The 19,002-nt window shown below is 37.3% G+C and overlaps 2 protein-coding genes across 2 annotated transcripts; one reads left to right on the forward strand and one right to left on the reverse strand.

Annotated features, from left to right (window-relative positions):
* Window positions 1-183: 183 nt before the first annotated feature.
* LOC115982108 (protease Do-like 10, mitochondrial) lies at window positions 184-6,816 on the reverse strand. The gene is made up of 8 exons (XM_031104628.1): window positions 6,321-6,816; window positions 5,629-5,874; window positions 5,329-5,524; window positions 3,878-4,137; window positions 3,274-3,401; window positions 2,187-2,390; window positions 1,767-1,817; window positions 184-733 (listed from the first exon to the last, which is right to left on the reverse strand). Exons 1-8 carry the CDS (start codon window positions 6,769-6,771, stop codon window positions 497-499), a joined length of 1,773 nt encoding a protein of 590 aa, XP_030960488.1. The 5' UTR covers window positions 6,772-6,816; the 3' UTR covers window positions 184-496.
* Window positions 6,817-17,314: 10,498 nt separating this feature from the next.
* On the forward strand, window positions 17,315-18,681 carry LOC115950340. Its single transcript, XM_031067553.1, has 3 exons — window positions 17,315-17,710; window positions 17,888-18,071; window positions 18,200-18,681. Exons 1-3 carry the CDS (start codon window positions 17,315-17,317, stop codon window positions 18,679-18,681), a joined length of 1,062 nt encoding a protein of 353 aa, XP_030923413.1.
* Window positions 18,682-19,002: the final 321 nt, after the last annotated feature.

The raw sequence follows: 19,002 nt of genomic DNA on the forward strand, positions 1-19,002 counted from the left end.
TCTTTTTAATTAATATATCCTTATCTCATTGAACAGATCAAATCCTGGATCCATTTATTTATTTATTGGTAAAATTTTAAAAATGTAAAATAAATTTCCATATGCGATTTTGAGCATGTCATAACTTTTTAATAATAATATAACTTAGGTTGATATCAATTGTTGATCAAAAAAAGTTGTTGACCTACATTAGGTAAGGTTTGTATCAATAAACAGCCTAACTTTTGGAATAACAAATAAATAGTTTGTAATTGAAATTGTTATCAATATATTATCATAGATACGTAGGGACACTCACTTTTTATGAATTTGAATCTTCAACCTTTCTTACTAAATAAACTAGCCACTAATAATTATGCAGGAAGAAGTAGAAGGCGGCTAACTAAATAAACTAGCCACTAATTAACTAAACTAGCCACTATTTGGGAAGAAGGTATCTGAAGAAAATTCAGCTCAAATCCTTGGCCACAATGGCACAACATATTTCAATTAGGTTTTAGCAGGCCAACCCAACTTCCAGACTGTTCTGTTCATCAATAAGATCATCGGACTTGGCAGAAGGTATTCTGTGGCGCTTCAAAATTTTAGAGGAGGCAATCTTCGCCAAATGATAGTTCAGTACAATGACCCTTTCATCATCCAAATCAAACCTCACGCTCTCATTACTACAGGTCTCCACAATCTGGCATAAATGCTTCAGATTTTCAATTTCTACACCATTAACTTTCTTGACCTGCGCATGATACAATTAAAAATTTTCAGCAACAACTTGGCTATGTACTTGGCAAAACTTCCAAGTTGACTAAATATCTAAGGAATTACAAAAAGCCTCCGTTATCAAGGAAACTCCTTGAAATTTGAAGTGGGACACATAAAGCCTCTGAATTGCGGATAGATCAAAGGGCAAATGTAATGTTTATCGTCAATAGTGATAGAAAAGTGCATTTAAAAGCCCTGAATGCAGGAGTAGATTTGAGTGTGAAATCACCTGGCCTCTTTCCAAGAGATTTAAGGATAATTCTTTTCATTATCTTATATTTCTCAATACATGATAACTCTTGAGGTGGCAAATCATTTTTCAACTAATTTCATAAGTCATCATGGAAGGAACTAGTTGTAATCTTGAGAAATGCAAGAGAATGGCCAAAAGATGGCCTTAAATCTGTGAGAAAGAGGTGGAAAATTATCCCATCCTTGCATTCAGGGAGTTTAGATAGGCACACGCGAGTCGCAACCCTACATGAATTTTTCCATTACTGTTGAAAGAATATATAACATTTGCGTATTAATCTGCACCACAAGGGGGTTATGTGCTATGCTTCAAACTTTAAGGTTGTTTCACAAATTATGGACAGACCACAAGGGGGTAGTTTGCATTTTCCAGGTTTTTATGTAACCAGGGAGTGGGAGTACACATAGGACATGACCACCCCAAAAGGCATCACTAAATCTCCCACTCCAAAAGTCCACTCTGCCTAATATTTGCATCTACCAACAAAAGTTCTTTTACAGATAAAAACACTCATGGTATAAAAATCTTAGTAGGCTGATTTTGGAGTTTGGACCAAGGAGATTTACAAGAAATCAGTACCCATGGTATGATTATTTCAGTGTAGACTTAGGAATTTGGACATAGAAAATTTACAGACATATCAAGTGCCTGGCTGACGCTTCCTTTTTCCTATTCTGATTGTCCGTGCCTATTTACAGCTAGTTAAAAGAGACCCATTAAAGTTATGAGAAACAAACAAGATAAATATAAGCACCTGTAACTCTGCAAGACGTTCGTAACCCGCATTGATATCATCCATCAGCACCTGAACAATAGAAGCATATGTCACCAAATATGAAGTATTTTCCCATACATAATCAATATAACAAAAATGTAGTGTCCAATCAAAGAATGAATTTAATGATGCGATGGAGGTCCAGCTTTAGAAGCCTTTTAACATAAATGAGACAATTTTCTGTTCAGTAGAAAATTTTCATATGGCAACATAAGGGGGTGCAGTCCTAGTGCACAGGATATCCAAACAAGAGCAAAGCTCATGAACTGTCCCAATAACCCTGTAAACCCCCCTTCCCCCCCTCCCCAAAAAAGAGTCAAATACCAGCTTATTCAATCAACAAACCAAAATACATGTAGCCTGGTTAATCCCAACAAAGAACTGAAGAAGCCTACAGACCTGAGAAAGGACAACAAGTTGTTCACCAGCCTTCTTAGGCAATTCCCTAAGTGCACGTTCACATAATCGACGTGGTGAAGTATTATACCAGTCTTCACCATATTCATGAAGGTATGGCTGAGTGAGAGGAACAAAGACCAGTCCAGCAAATATATAATAACTTGGGAGTATATCAAATTGATGAACTGGTACTAATGGCTGCAGCTGCAAAATCCAACAATTAAATTTCAGTTAATTGACAGACCATTGAATTAATCCAGATGAAATGTTGAAGTATTCATTGAGGGCACAAACATATACAATCAAAGATAAGAATTCTAAAACTATCCTCCTGAACCAGATAGCACACGTCCTCCAAGTAATCTAGGTCACATGAAAATTTATATGCCATACCCACCCTAAAAGCCTAATAAAAGTTTCTCAAACTAATTAGCAACCAAATTAGGAAGGGAGAAATAAACCTTCCACCTGGGCCTACAAAATTGTTACCTCCCAAATTGGGCAAAAAAAAAAAAAACAGGAAAGGGACATACTTTTGCTATCACCAATACCTGCATTGTTTCCTTTTTATCACTGCATACTACTTTTGTCATATATGGACATAAAGGTCAATTAATATAACACAAACCCTTCCTTTCTCTCTAGGAACCAAACAAAAGAAACACATACTCTTTTCTTCTGGACTTCTACTTTCTTCTGTATACCCAAAATTACAAATAAGACATACTTTCCTTACCCATTCCGTTCCCTTCTCTTCCCCTTCCTTTACCCTTTTTCATTTTGCTTCCCCTCCCCCTTTGGCTACCAAAGCTAGTGTAGTGTTATTCTAACAATAGGGGGTTGGCAACATAAATCATACTTTGCAGAAATTACAGTTCATGACTGTTTTGCTCTCAACCAAAACTCTTGCCTTTTCTCTTCTCTCTCTTTTTTTTTTTTTCTTTGGGTAGTATTTTTATTTTTATTTTTTTTTAAGAAAACAAAAATTCCATTTTTCATCTAATTTATATCAGTTCAAGCAACTTTGGATATTTTATTGAGTCTAGGACGAAATTATTGATCTTAAAAATGAAGCAGAATGACTTACAGGTCGAAGGGTGATACTAAATTCACACTCTTTGCCATCCCTCAGAACTTTAACTACTGCTGTTTCATTGGGTTTCTTCATTGACACTAGATAATCAAATGTTATCCGCTCTCTGTTTCGGAAAGGAACTGTGTGGTGTGTAAATCACAATACAAATTATGAATGTAAGGGGAGAACAACATATGTCCAAAAATGCACCTTGAAATATGAAGATAAATCAAAAAGAAAAAAAGAGAGAAAAGGAGAAGGGAAAAAGAGAAAAAAATAGTTTATACAAACATATTTTCTAGCAGGAATGAACATCAATCTTCTTCTCATCATTTGGTTCAGAGCAGGCATACCAATAAACCAATGTATATGCAGTTTCTTGCGCAAAGAATACCAGTAGGGGGAAATAATATCTTAGTTTTACATTTTAAGGGTTGCTCTCAATTTATTTAACTCAGAACTGAATTAAAATTTTGTAGCTTTTGTAAGAGTAGAGACAAAGTCTACGTTAAATCAAAATAACCATACTTGCTAATGTAGTAGCATGCAATGCAAACCAGCATGCCACAAAAATTTTACATTGGATTATCATAAATAAAGAATAGAAAGTGAGTACCAGTTCCATCATTTGCTATAGGCACACCATCAAACGCGAGGATAATATCATCCTTCTTCAAGATTTTGTATGCATCTGAAAGAGGATTAATTTTGCTCACAAGTACCCCAGTCATTTCAGGGAGCATTTTGAAGTGGTTTCGAAGTTGGACATTTTCAGTAGGCTGGCATACTAAACCCAGAGAGCAGAACCCAACATATTTTCCGCTTTCTTCAACACCATCAAGAAAATGTTTTATTACTGGAACAGGAATAATATAACTGCACAATCCAACATGAAGGAAAACATTTTCATTAATAATTTGTCTTACACAGTTGGAGATTTGGAAAAAATTACTTTAACTTTATAATGAAATGAATTATGCTAGATAATTTGTTATTATTACTTATAAGTAAAATGTTTGAAGATATTAAGCTTGATAATTTATAGTCTATATTCTGTTTTCCTGTGGATTCGATCTCATTTAAGTTGATATAAAATCAAATGCCAAATAACAAATATGTTTCCCTAGGATAATGCAATCTCATGTATATCATGTATCCATTATTGAAACCAATAGTCACTGATATTGTCAACTAATTGCCAAATGTTGGAGGACCATGATCCTTCCAAACTCTTCAGATGCAGGACAGCCTGCAAGGAACAGCCAAGCTCTGTGGCTTTCATCTAGGAAGATGAAAAAAGCCTAGGAATCACACAAATGATGAAGAATTAACAACTCTAAATGTAGAACAACTGACCAGTGGAAGCCTTGTGCTTGATTTGGAGAATATTCATGCAAGACCACACAAAATAATACGCGAGACTCTTTTTTTATAATCTCTATTTCAAATATACAAAGTTGATACATCATGGGGATGCATTGAACCTAGATTTGCTATGTCCTTAAACAGACTGAATTTAATTTGATACCACATGGCATAAGAAGATGAATGGAGACACATCTTAAGAATGAAATCTTCTATGAGTTAGTGGAAGTAAATGATATCAGGAAATAAGTAGCAGATTTTTAAGAACATAAGATCCAAATAGTAGAAAGAGAAGAGTTAATGAGGCAGCCATAGTATAGAAGTGGAAGTGATAAATGAAGTGTGCAATTGGATTTGGATGAAAATTATAAATTATTTTATTATTCAGCTTATTTTTGCTACTATTTATTGGTTCCACTGCACTTTTTAGTACTATTTATGGGTCACACTATACTATTTCAACTAATTTTTACTTTTATCTTACTTTCAAATAAGTTTTCAGTTTCAGCAAAATAAGTTATTAAACAGACCCGAAGATGAGTTATCATCAACTCACGGTACTGCACTTCACACTATACTATTTCAACTAATTTTTACTTTTATCTACGCTTTCAGCAATAAGTTTTCAGTTTCAGCAAAATAAGTGGTATCCAAACAGACCCGAAGATGAGTTATCATCAACCAAAGTTAAAATCAACTCACCCAATATTCTCAGCACCTGAAAGGTTTTGAAAAGCTACGCCAGCGACTTTATTGGCCATGATTGCTGGGCCACCACTATTCCCCGGATTGATGGCTGCATCAATCTGAATTGCCATAAGTTGGGTTGCACCATGTACATATTGTGTGGGTTCAACTCTGGAAACAACACCTTTAGTAACAGAAATGTTGTCCCCACCTGCAATTAATTTACACTATGTTGTTAATGTTGTTGATTAGTCATATTGACATACAGATAGATAGATGCAACAAATATATAAACAAAAAGAAAAAAAGTAAAACCTTGTGGATATCCAACAACAGCAACAGCTTGTTGTAGAAAAGGGATGTCTCCAAGCTCCAAGAAGTTCATTCCCTCCCAAAAATCCTGGCTTTCAACAAGGAGAAGAGCCAAATCACATTCATGACCAACAGCTTGAACCTCTGCTCTATACTTGGTAGGAGAACCATGCTTCCTCACAAGTACAAACGTATAATCAGCCACTACATGAGCATTTGTAATTATCTTTCTTCCAGGGATTACAAACCCTGCATTCACATCACCCACACACAATATATACTCTCATTGCACTGCACAAAAACTCTCTCAAAATTGATTAAAAAAAAGGCAAATCATAACTTACGTGTGGTTTGGCTGAAATTTAAATTTAAGTTAACTCTCCGTGATTTAAAATTTGACACTTTACCAACCTACAGTTTAACCGAAATTTAAGTTGCTTTTAACTATGGGTTAGCTATGAGTTGAAATCTCATGATGCAAGTATTTTTTTATCTCGTATTTTTATGTTTTTGAAAGAAAGAGACATAGAAAGTGAAGCAAAATTTTATATTTAACCTGTCATACAAAAATCTAACTGAGCTGCTTAAGTGTAAAATTTCAAACTATCAACTTAAATTTTGGCCAAAACTGTAAAGTTGTAATTTGCCCTTAGAAAAAAGAGTGAGTATATGGAAAAAAAAAAGGGGAAAAATACCAGAACCCATGGATTCACGCTGGGACTTGTTTTGCCAAGGGAGGATATAATTGGGGCTGCTACTCACTGTGAATATCTTCACCACCGAATCCAATGCCAACTCTATTGCATCTCTATCTTTATCCTCCCTATCCGTCGTCGTCGTTTTCTTTTGCTGCTGTTGATGCCTCACAACAACGCCGCCGCCGCGTTGTCTTTGTCTATTATTCTTGCTGTTTCTGAGCACGTGAGCCGCCAATGTAGTAGTACAACACTCGCCATTCCGCAAATGGGTCTCATTGTTTTTGTTGATTTGTGTTGTTGATGAAGAAAAAAAATTATTAGTTTTGCTAATGAAAATACTATCAGTGCTAGTGTTATTGAAGCGCTTCAAAATTGAATCTTTCAGCAACACGTTATTGTTGGAAGAGGAGGAGACCCTTCGTACTGTACGGACTGTTGAACCCAGCATATCTCTCTCTGTAAGAGTAAGAATACGAAGATGGAGACGATGACGATGAAGAGGGAATAAATGTGGGTAGGTTTTTTTAGCAGGGCTTTAAAACAATGGGCTTCTGCTGCTCGTCATATTACTTTTTAGGCCCAAATTAGAGTACCTGTTGAGCCCAACCCTAATCCAACTTCCCCTTTTGGGTTCGGAATTTGCTCTTCAAAGAAGGCTTAATTCTTCTCCAAGGCCGGCCCAAGGCCTCATCACAAAAACAAATTTCCCTAGGAAAAAGAAAAAGAAAAAGAAAAGGTCCCATTCTTATCAGCCCAAAATTTTATCAAAATTTTGCTAGAATTACAATATGACATGTTAGCAATTATAATATATATATATATATATATATATATATATATATATTCATACCCTCATTAATTAGGTTGTTGAAGTTCAACAATCAAAGTCATTATCACAACATATTGTGAACATTTTGTAATACTTTTAGTGTTTTTTTTTTCCTAAGAAGGCTTCCAAAATAGGAAACCAATAGAAAATTGAACTTAATTGGAACTCTAAAATGTTTTTTTTTTTTTTTAAATGTTGCAAATGTGTTAGATCATCAATAATGATTAATCTCCCTCTAATAGAATAATATCTATCTATCTATCTATCTATCTATCTATCTCTCTTAAAAACAATATATATTTTTGAATCAGGTTCATGTGACAGGATGGAAGAATGCCTCAGTGCAGTGCAACACAAGATGACCTCAAAAATGCAGGAAGTACTGTCTAGGGAGTATAGTGTTGAAGAAGTCAAAGTGTTATTGTTCCAAATGGGGCCTACAAAAGCACCAGGATCCAATGGTATGAATGCTCTCTTTTATCATAAATTTTGGCATGTGGTTGGTGATGATATGATTGCTGCTATATTAGACTTTTTAAATTCTGGTAACATGAATCTTGATATAAATTACACCCATATTGTCCTCATTCCAAAAGTTAAGTCTCTTGAAAAAATGTCGGATTATAGACCCATTAGCCTATGTAATTTTATTTATAAGATTATTTCCAAAGTGATGGCTAATAGGCTTAAACAGATACTTCCCCAGTTGATTTCTCCTTCACGGAGTGCCATTGTCCCAGGTCACCTTATTACAGATAATGTACTTGTTGCATATGAGACACTCCATTCTATGCACTGTAGGAAATTAGGAAAGAAAGGATCCCTAGCACTGAAGCTAGATATTAGCAAAGCTTATGACCGGGTTGAGTGGGATTTTTTTAGGAACATTAAGCTCAAGTTAGGCTTTCCGAAGGTGAGGATTGATAGGGTAATGTGTTGTGTATCTTCATCATGCTTCTCAGTTCTCATCAATGGCAAAGCTTATGGACATATTATCCCAACAAAGGGTTTGCGACAAGGAGATCCCCTCTCACCCTACTTTTTCCGTTTATGTGCTGAGGGGTTTACAGCACTACTGGATAGAGTAGAAGAAGAGGGACGGCTTCATGGGGTTTCTATTTGTCGGGAGAACTCCAACCATATCCCACCTTTTATTTGCTGATGATTTCTTACTATTTTGTCAGGCCAACTAGGATGATGTGAGGTGTATTTCAGAAACTCTTCAGTTATATGCAGCCGCCTCTGGGAAATGTATCAATTTTGAGAAATCCTCAATTTTCTTTATCAATAACACAAAGGAGGAGGTAAGAGAACAAATAAAGAGGGAGTTGAGGGTAAGGGAGGTTGAGTGGTTTGAGCCTTATTTGGGATTTCCTACTTTGGTTGGAAGGGCAAAATATCAAACTTTTTCTTTCTTGAAGGATAGAGTTTGGAAGAAGATTCAAGGTTGGAAGGGTAAATTACTCTCTAGAGTTGGTAAGGAAGTATTGATTAAAGCGGTTGCCCAATCAATCCCTACTTATACAATGAGAGTATTCCTTTTACCGGTCAAGCTTTGCAATGAACTTAACGCAATGTGTGCTAGGTTTTGGTGGAGTTAGATTGGAGATGAGAAGAAAATTCATTGGAAGAGTTGGAGTGCATTATCTAAACCTAAAAAAGAAGGTGGGATGGGATTCAGAGATCTGAGAAATTTCAACCCTGCAATGCTAGCAAAACAAGGTTGGAGATTACTCCAAGGCCAAGGCTCTTTGCTATATGAGTGCTTTAAAGCACGTTACTTCCAACGGCGTAGCTAGGCCCGTTCAAGGATATACCGGCACTGAGAAAACCGGTCTGACCGCACCGCCCTGCTCGGCGGTAGATTTTCAGTGCCGACATCGAACCGGTGTGGCCATCGGCGCCGAGATGTGCACACCGACAAAGACTGAACCGACTCGAGCATGTTTAATATATATGTTAATATGAATAAGAAGAACTGAAGAAGGAGAGGCCTAACGTTCTAAGAACCAGAAGAGGCCTAACGTTCATCCATGAATAGGGACGTTCTTATAAAATAAATTTTGAATTCTTATCCATGAATTTACAGGCCTAAAGTCCTTATCAAAAAGAAATTTTAATTTAAAAAGGAAGTTAACATGTGTGAGGCTGTGAGCTACTTTTCTCAGTTCAAAACGTGTGTCAGAGGAAATATTTGAGTGGTCTAGTCTATAAGTCTGTGTCCCTCAGATACATTTTTTGAAAATAAAAATTAAAAAAATATAAAAAATGTTGTATGGCCGTATGGGTTAGTGGTTACAGTCATGCCACTTGAGTTTTTTGAAAAAAAAAATAAAAAATGCCGCATGGGTTAATCATTCTCTTGCACTTGCGTTTTTTGAAAAAAATAAAAGATAAAAAATGATGCCTGTCGCTATTTGAGTCAGTCACTGTACAAATTTTTTTTCTTTCTCTTTTGATCTCAACCGTACAAGTCTTTTTTGTTGAGTTATTTCCTACTCAGCTACTCTCATCAGTCATTTCTCCTTTTCACTCTTTAGACTTCTGCACTTTTAAGTCATTGTATCAGATTTTATTTTTCTTGTTTTCTCTCAGCCACACACCGTTCCCGGTTGTCTAACACTCTAACTTGTCTCTCTCTCTTTTTTAGACTTTTTGCTCTCATTCTTTAAGACTTTTTGCTCTCATTCTCTTTTTTGAGTCTTATTTGGGATTTCCTACTTTGGTTGGAAGGGCAAAATATCAAACTTTTTCTTTCTTGAAGGATAGAGTTTGGAAGAAGATTCAAGGTTGGAAGGGTAAATTACTCTCTAGAGTTGGTAAGGAAGTATTGATTAAAGCGGTTGCCCAATCAATCCCTACTTATACAATGGGAGTATTCCTTTTACCGGTCAAGCTTTGCAATGAACTTAACGCAATGTGTGCTAGGTTTTGGTGGGGTCAGATTGGAGATGAGAAGAAAATACATTGGAAGAGTTGGAGTGCATTATCTAAACCTAAAAAGGAAGGTGGGATGGGATTCAGAGATCTGAGAAATTTCAACCTTGCAATGCAAGCAAAACAAGGTTGGAGATAACTCCAAGACCAAGGCTCTTTGCCATATGAGTGCTTTAAAGCACGTTACTTCCCACAGCGTAGCTAGGCCTGTTCAAGGATATAACGGCACTGACAAAACCGGTCTGACCACATCGTCCTGCCCGGCTCAGAGCTCCACCAAAGGTTTTCAGCAAGGTGATCGGCGGTAGATTTTCAGTGCGGACGTCGAACCGATGTGGCCATCGGCGCCGAGATGTGCACACCGACAAAGACCGAACCGACTCGAGCATGTTTTATATATATGTTAATATGTATAAGAAGAACTGAAGAAGGTGAGGCCTAACGTTCTAAGAACCAGAAGAGGCCTAACGTTCATCCATGAATAGGGACGTTCTTATAAAATAAATTTTGAATTCTTATCCATGAATGTACAGGCCTAAAGTCCTTATCAAAAAGAAATTTAAATTTAAAAAGGAAGTTAACGTGTGTGAGGCTGTGAGCTACTTTTCTCAGTTCAAAACGTTTGTCAGCGGAAATATTTGAGTGGTCTAGTCTATAAGTCTGTGTCTCCCAGATACATTTTTTGAAAATAAAAATTAAAAAAATATAAAAAATGTTGTATGGCCGTATGGGTTAGTGATTACAGTCATGCCACTTGAGTTTTTTGAAAAAAAAAATAAAAAAAATAAAAAATAACGCATGGGTTAATCATTCTCTTGCACTTACATTTTTTGAAAAAAATAAAAAATAAAAAATGATGCCTGTCCATGTTTGAGCCAGTCACTGTACAAAATTTTTTTCTTTCTCTTCGGATCTCAACCGTACAAGTCTTTTTCGTTGAGTTATTTCCTACTCAGCTACTCTCATCAGTCATTTCTCCTTTTCACTCTTTAGACTTCTGCAATTTTAAGTCATTGTATCAGATTTTTGTTTTCTTCTTTTCTCTCAGCCGCACACCGTTCCCTGTTGTCTAACACTCTATTTTGTCTCACTCTCTTTTTTAGACTTTTTGCTCTCATTCTCTAAGACTTTTTGCTCTCATTCTCTTTTTAGAGTCTTATTTGGGATTTCCTACTTTGGTTGGAAGGGAAAAATATCAAACTTTTTCTTTCTTGAAGGATAGAGTTTGGAAGAAGATTCAAGGTTGGAAGGGTTAATTACTCTCTAGAGTTGGTAAGGAAGTATTGATTAATGCTGTTGCCCAATCAATCCCTACTTATACAATGGGAGTATTCCTTTTATCGGTCAAGCTTTGCAATGAACTTAACGCAATGTGTGCTAGGTTTTGGTGGGGTCATATTGGAGATGAGAAGAAAATTCATAGGAAGAGTTGGAGTGCATTATCTAAACCTAAAAAGGAAGGTGGGATGGGATTCAGAGCTCTGAGAAATTTCAACCTTGGAATGCTAGCAAATCAAGGTTAGAGATTACTCCAAGACCAAGGCTCTTTGCTATATGAGTGCTTTAAAGCATGTTACTTCCCACGGCGTAGCTAGGCCTGTTCAAGGATATACCGGCACTGACAAAACCGGTCTGACCGCACCGCCCTGCCCGGCTCAGAGCTCCGCCAAAGGTTTTCAGTAAGGTGATCGGCGGTAGATTTTCAGTGCCAACGTCGAACCGGTGTGGCCATCGGCGCCGAGATGTGCACATCGACAAAGACCGAACCGACCCGAGCATGTTTTATATATATGTTAATATGTATAAGAAGAACTGAAGAAGGAGAGGCCTAACGTTCTAGGAACCAGAAGAGGCCTAACGTTCATCCATTAATAGGGACGTTCTTATAAAATAAATTTTGAATTCTTTCCATGAATGTACAGGCGTAAAGTCCTTATCAAAAAGAAATTTTAATTTAAAAAGGAAGTTAACGTGTGTGAGGCTGTGAGCTACTTTTCTCAGTTCAAAACGTGTGTCAGAGGAAATATTTTAGTGGTCTAGTCTATAAGTCTGTGTCTCCCAGATACATTTTTTGAAAATAAAAATTAAAAAAATATAAAAAATGTCGTATGGCCGTATGGGTTAGTGGTTACAGTCATGCCACTTGGGTTTTTTGAAAAAAAAAATATTAAAAAAATAAAAAATGCCGCATTGGTTAATCATTCTCTTGCGCTTACGTTTTTTGAAAAAAATAAAAAATAAAAAATGATGCCTGTCGCTGTTTGAGTCAGTCACTGTACAATTTTTTTTTCTTTCTCTTTTGCTCTCAACCGTACAAGTCTTTTTTGTTGAGTTATTTCCTACTCAGCTACTCTCATCAGTCATTTCTCCTTTTCACTCTTTAGACTTCTGCACTTTTAAGTCATTGTATCAAAATTTTTTTTTCTTGTTTTCTCTCAGCCGCACACCGTTCCCGGTTGTCTAACACTCTAACTTTTCTCTCTCTCTTTTTTAGACTTTTTGCTCTCATTCTCTAAGACTTTTTGCTCTCATTCTCTTTTTTGAGTCTTATTTGGGATTTCCTACTTTGGTTGGAAGGGCAAAATATCAAACTTTTTCTTTCTTGAAGGATAGAGTTTGGAAGAAGATTCAAGGTTGGAAGGGTAAATTACTCTCTAGAGTTAGTAAGGAAGTATTGATTAAAGCGGTTGCCCAATCAATCCCTACTTATACAATGGGAGTATTCCTTTTACCGCTCAAGCTTTGCAATGAACTTAACGCAATGTGTGCTAGGTTTTGGTGGGGTCAGATTGGAGATTAGAAGAAAATTCATTGGAAGAGTTGGAGTGCATTATCTAAACCTAAAAAGGAAGGTGGGATGGGATTCAGAGATCTGAGAAATTTCAACCGTGCAATGCTAGCAAATCAAGGTTGGAGATTACTCCAAGACCAAGGCTCTTTGCTATATGAGTGCTTTAAAGCACGTTACTTCCCACGGCGTAGCTAGGCCTTTTCAAGGATATACCGGCACTGACAAAACCGGTCTGACCGCACCGCCTTGCCCGGCTCAGAGCTCCGCCAAAGGTTTTCAGCAAGGTGATCGACGGTAGATTTTCAGTGCCGACGTCGAACCGGTGTGGCCATCGGCGCCGAGATGTGCGCACCGACAAAGACCGAACCAACCCGAGCATGTTTTATATATATGTTAATATGTATAAGAAGAACTGAAGAAGGAGAGGCCTAACGTTCTAAGAACCAGAAGAGGCCTAACGTTCATCCATGAATAGGGACGTTCTTATAAAATAAATTTTGAATTCTTATCCAAGAATGTACAGGCCTAAAGTCCTTATTAAAAAGAAATTTTAATTTAAAAAGGAAGTTAACGTGTGTGAGGCTGTGAGCTACTTTTCTCAGTTCAAAACGTGTGTCAAAGGAAATATTTGAGTGGTCTAGTCTATAAGTTTGTGTCTCCCATATACATTTTTTGAAAATAAAAATTAAAAAAATATAAAAAATGTTGTATGGCTGTATGGGTTAGTGGTTACAGTCATGCCACTTGAGTGTTTTGAAAAAAAAAAATGAAAAAAAAAAAAATGCCGCATGGGTTAATCATTCTCTTGCACTTGCGTTTTTTGAAAAAAATAAAAAATAAAAAATGATGCCTGTCGCTGTTTTAGCCAGTCACTGTACAAAATTTTTTTCTTTCTCTTTTGATCTCAACCGTACAAGTCTTTTTTGTTGAGTTATTTCCTACTCAGCTACTCTCATCAGTCATTTCTCCTTTTCACTCTTTAGACTTCTGCAATTTTAAGTCATTGTATCAGATTTTTTTTTTTCTTGTTTTCTCTCAGCCGCACACCGTTCCCGGTTGTCTAACACTCTAACTTGTCTCTCTCTCTTTTTTAGACTTTTTGCTCTCATTCTCTTTTTTGAGTCTTATTTGGGATTTCCTACTTTGGTTGGAAGGGCAAAATATCAAACTTTTTCTTTCTTGAAGGATAGAGTTTGGAAGAAGATTCAAGGTTGGAAGGGTAAATTACTCTCTAGAGTTGGTAAGGAAGTATTGATTAAAGCGGTTGCCCAATCAATCCCTACTTATACAATGGGAGTATTCCTTTTACCGCTCAAGCTTTGCAATGAACTTAACGCAATGTGTGCTAGGTTTTGGTGGGGTCAGATTGGAGATGAGAAGAAAATTCATAGGAAGAGTTGGAGTGCATTATCTAAACCTAAAAAGGAAGGTGGGATGGGATTCAGAGATCTGAGAAATTTCAACCTTGCAATGCTAGCAAATCAAGGTTGGAGATTACTCCAAGACCAAGGCTCTTTGCTATATGAGTGCTTTAAAGCACGTTACTTCCCAAGGCGTAGCTTGGCCTGTTCAAGGATATACCGGCACTGACAAAACTGGTCTGACCGCACCGCCCTGCCCGGCTCAGAGCTCTGCCAAAGGTTTTCAGCGAGGTGATCGGCAATAGATTTTTAGTGCCGACATCGAACCGGTGTGGCCATCGGCGCCGAGATGTGCACACCGACAAAGACCGAACCGACCCGAGCATGTTTTATATATATGTTAATATGTATAAGAAGAACTGAAGAAGGAGAGGCCTGACGTTCTAGGATCCAGAAGAGGCCTAACGTTCATCCATGAATAGGGACGTTCTTATAAAATAAATTTTGAATTCTTATCCATGAATGTACAGGCCTAAAGTCCTTATCAAAAAGAAATTTTAATTTAAAAAGGAAGTTAACGTGTGTGAGGCTGTGAGCTACTTTTCTCAATTCAAAACGTGTGTCAGAGGAAATATTTGAGTGGTCTAGTCTATAAGTCTGTGTCTCCCAGATACATTTTTTGAAAATAAAAATTAAAAAAATATAAAAAATGTCGTATGGCCGTATGGGTTAGTGGTTACAGTCATGCCACTTGAGTGTTTTTAAAAAAAAAATATTAAAAAAATAAAAAATGCCGCATGGGTTAATCATTCTCTTGCACTTGCGTTTTTGAAAAAAATAAAAAATAAAAAATGATGCATGTCGCTGTTTGAGTCAGTCACTGTACAAATTTTTTTTCTTTCTCTTTTGATCTCAACTGTACAAGTCTTTTTTGTTGAGTTATTTCCTACTCAACTACTCTCATCAGTCATTTCTCCTTTTCACTCTTTAGACTTCTGCACTTTTAAGTCATTGTATCGGATTTTTTTTTCTTGTTTTCTCTCAGCCGCACACCGTTCCCGGTTGTCTAACACTCTAACTTTTCTCTCTCTCTTTTTTAGACTTTTTGCTCTCATTCTCTTTTTTGAGTCTTATTTGGGATTTCCTACTTTGGTTGGAAGGGAAAAATATCAAACTTTTTCTTTCTTGAAGGATAGAGTTTGGAAGAAGATTCAAGGTTGGAAGGGTAAATTACTCTCTAGAGTTGGTAAGGAAGTATTGATTAAAGCGGTTGCCCAATCAATCCCTACTTATACAATGGGAGTATTCCTTTTACTGGTCAAGCTTTGCAATGAACTTAACGCAATGTGTGCTAGGTTTTGGTGGGGTCAGATTGGAGATGAGAAGAAAATTCATTGGGAGAGTTGGAGTGCATTATCTAAACCTAAAAAGGAAGGTGGGATGGGATTTAGAGATCTGAGAAATTTCAACCTTGTAATGCTAGCAAATCAAGGTTGGAGATTACTCCAAGACCAAGGCTCTTTGCTATATGAGTGCTTTAAAGCACGTTACTTCCCACGGCGTAGCTAGGCCTGTTCAAGGATATTCCGGCACTGACAAAACTGGTCTGACCGCACCGCCCTACCCGGCTCAGAGCTCCGCCAAAGGTTTTCAGCAAGGTGATCGGCGGTAGATTTTCAGTGCCGACGTCGAACCGGTGTTGCCATCGGCGCCGAGATATGCACACCGACAAAGACCGAACCGACCCGAGCATGTTTTATATATATGTTAATATGTATAAGAAGAACTGAAGAAGGAGAGGCCTAACATTCTATGAACCAGAAGAGGCCTAACATTCATCTATGAATAGGGACGTTCTTATAAAATAAATTTTGAATTCTTATCCATGAATGTACAGGCCTAAAGTCCTTATCAAAAAGAAATTTTAATTTAAAAAGGAAGTTAACGTGTGTGAGGTTGTGAGCTACTTTTCTCAGTTCAAAACGTGTGTCAGAGGAAATATTTGAGTGGTCTAGTCTATAAGTCTGTGTCTCCCAGATACATTTTTTGAAAATAAAAATTAAAAAAATATAAAAAATGTTTTATGGCCGTATGGGTTAGTGGTTACAGTCATGCCACTTGAGTTTTTTTTTTTAAAAAAAAATATTAAAAAAATAAAAAATGCCGCATGGGTTAATCATTCTCTTGCCCTTGCGTTTTTTGAAAAAAATAAAAAATAAAAAATGATGCCTGTCGTTGTTTGAGTCAGCACTGTACAAATTTTTTTTCTTTCTCTTTTGATCTCAACCGTACAAGTCTTTTTTGTTGAGTTATTTCCTACTCAACTACTCTCATCAGTCATTTCTCCTTTTCACTCTTTAGACTTCTGCTCTTTTAAGTCATTGTATCAGATTTTTTTTTCTTGTTTTCTCTGAGCCGCACACCGTTCCCGGTTGTCTAACACTTTAAGTTGTCTCTCTCTTTTTTAGACTTTTTGCTCTCATTCTCTAAGACTCCACTCACTCCATCACTCAGCTCAGTCAGACTCAAATAGATGGTTTGTAATGGGTTTTAATATTTGGGTTTGTGATGGGTATTGAATCTTTTGATATTTAGATTTGATCTAAGTTTTGATTTGTGGTTTGAATCCTTGAGTTTTTTGGGTTTAGAATTTAGATATCTCTTCCTCTCTGTGTGTGATAGACAGGTGGGCACCGACCACCGCGCCGACTGGAATTTCCACCGAGGTTGCCGGAGAATGGGTATTGAATCTTTTGATATTTAGATTTGATCTAAGTTTTGATTTGTGGTTTGAATCCTTGAGTTTTTTGGGTTTAGAATTTAGATATCTCTTCCTCTCTGTGTGTGATAGACAGGTGGACACCGACCACCGCGTCGATTGGAATTGCCACCGAGGTTGCCGGAGAATCGTTCCTCAGGCGCGGCGACGGCTTGGGTTTTTAGGAAACCGAGGATTCCAGTGCGGTGCAGAAACGGCCACAAAAATTGGCCGCACCGCACCTTGTACAGCCCTAGGTGTAGCTTCCTCGAAGCTTCAGATGTGCCTAATAGCTCTTATGTATGGAAGAGTTTAATGGCTACTCAACCTATCTTAAAACATGGGTGTTGTTGGCGAGTTGGAGATGGGGCTTCCATACAGGTCACCAAGGATAAATGGATACTTAATCACCCAACAAATAAGGTTCTTTACCCACCATTGGAGGAGGTGTGGGAATGGCGAGTGGCTGATCTTATTGATTGGAGGAGCCAGTTATGGGACTGGGAGTTTATTGAAGCTAATTTTCATATGGAGGATGCCAAAACCATTTTAAGCATGCCATTGAGCCATAGAAATGCAGCTGATTTGCTCATGTGGTTGCATTCAAAAAATGGAGAATATACTGTGAGATCGGGGTATCACATTGCTAGACGAATAGCAAGACAAGAGGCTGGTATGGAGGAGAGCTATAGGGAAGTATATGGAAGCTTGGTTTGGAGGCACTTGTGGAAGCTACATCTTCCAAACAAAATAAAAGTCTTTGGGTGGAGGGCCTGCCAAAATGTGCTACCAACTCGGGAGAATCTGGCTCGACGCAGAGTAATAATGGATGACGATTGTGAGTGTTGTAAAGGGAACTCAGATTCTATTCTTCATGTTCTATGGTAGTGCGGGGTGGCGCAAGATGTATGGGCTAGGAGTTTAAGGAGGTTGCAGAAAGCTAGAATCGGGCAAATGGACTTCATGCAGCTGGTGGTGGAGGTCATTATTAATCTGCCTAGTGAAGAGCAAGAGTTATTTTGGGTTCAGTGTTGGGTAATATGGAACCAACGTAACTCGGTGCTGCATGGAGGTAAAATATAGAACTCAACACTCTTGAACAAACGTGCAAGGGAGTATGTGGATGAATTCAAGGGATCGTAGCTCAATTGGCTGTTTTGACAAATTCGAGATCGGTGTAAGTTTGGAGACCTCCCATAGGATCAGTGTATAAACTTAACTTCGATGTGGCAATATTTGATGGTACAAGATCATTAGGTGTGGGTGTTATTGTGAGGAATAGCTTGGGAGAAGTGATGGCTAGCCTGTCAGCTCGTGGCCCGACAGTGGCAAACAATGAAGAAGCAGAAGCGTTAGCATGTCGGAAAGTGGTTGAGTTTGCCATGGATGCGGGGTTCATGGACCTAGTGATCGAGGGGGATAATGCAGTGGTAATGAAGGCTATTGCTTCTCTACGGTTGGACAGATCACGACTAGGACACATATACGACAATATTCGCACGCTAGCTGTTGGGTTTAGAAGCTGTACTATTGGGTGTGTTAATAAAAGTGCCAACTCCGTGGCTCAAAGCCTTACACGTTTTGCTAGTCACTTAGATGATGAACTTGTATGGCTTGAGGAATCCCCACCCCCAGCCCTTGAAGCCTTGTACTTGGATGCCAGTTTTTTGAATGATGAATGAATTCCTGATTTGTTTTCAAAAAAAAACAAAAAAAAAAAGATCACAATTTAGCATCGTCATATATTCAAGTTAAAGTAAGTTTTTTTTTTTTTTTTTTTGTTAAAGTTTATGCTTCAACTATGATATTCAATCATTTATATGAAATTAAATTTAGTTCAGTTAGTATTACTCGTCAATTTATAAATTTAATGGATCAAATTAGTCTTAATTTAATTAGTATTAAATAATTTTATTTAATTAATGTTTACATATAAAAGACCCTAAATTATGTTGGGTTGTTCTTATTTTTCATCATACCAAGATACCAATTGGTTTTTGGTG

This window comes from Quercus lobata, chromosome 1, assembly GCF_001633185.2.
Source record: "Quercus lobata isolate SW786 chromosome 1, ValleyOak3.0 Primary Assembly, whole genome shotgun sequence".
Classification (NCBI taxonomy): domain Eukaryota; kingdom Viridiplantae; phylum Streptophyta; class Magnoliopsida; order Fagales; family Fagaceae; genus Quercus; species Quercus lobata.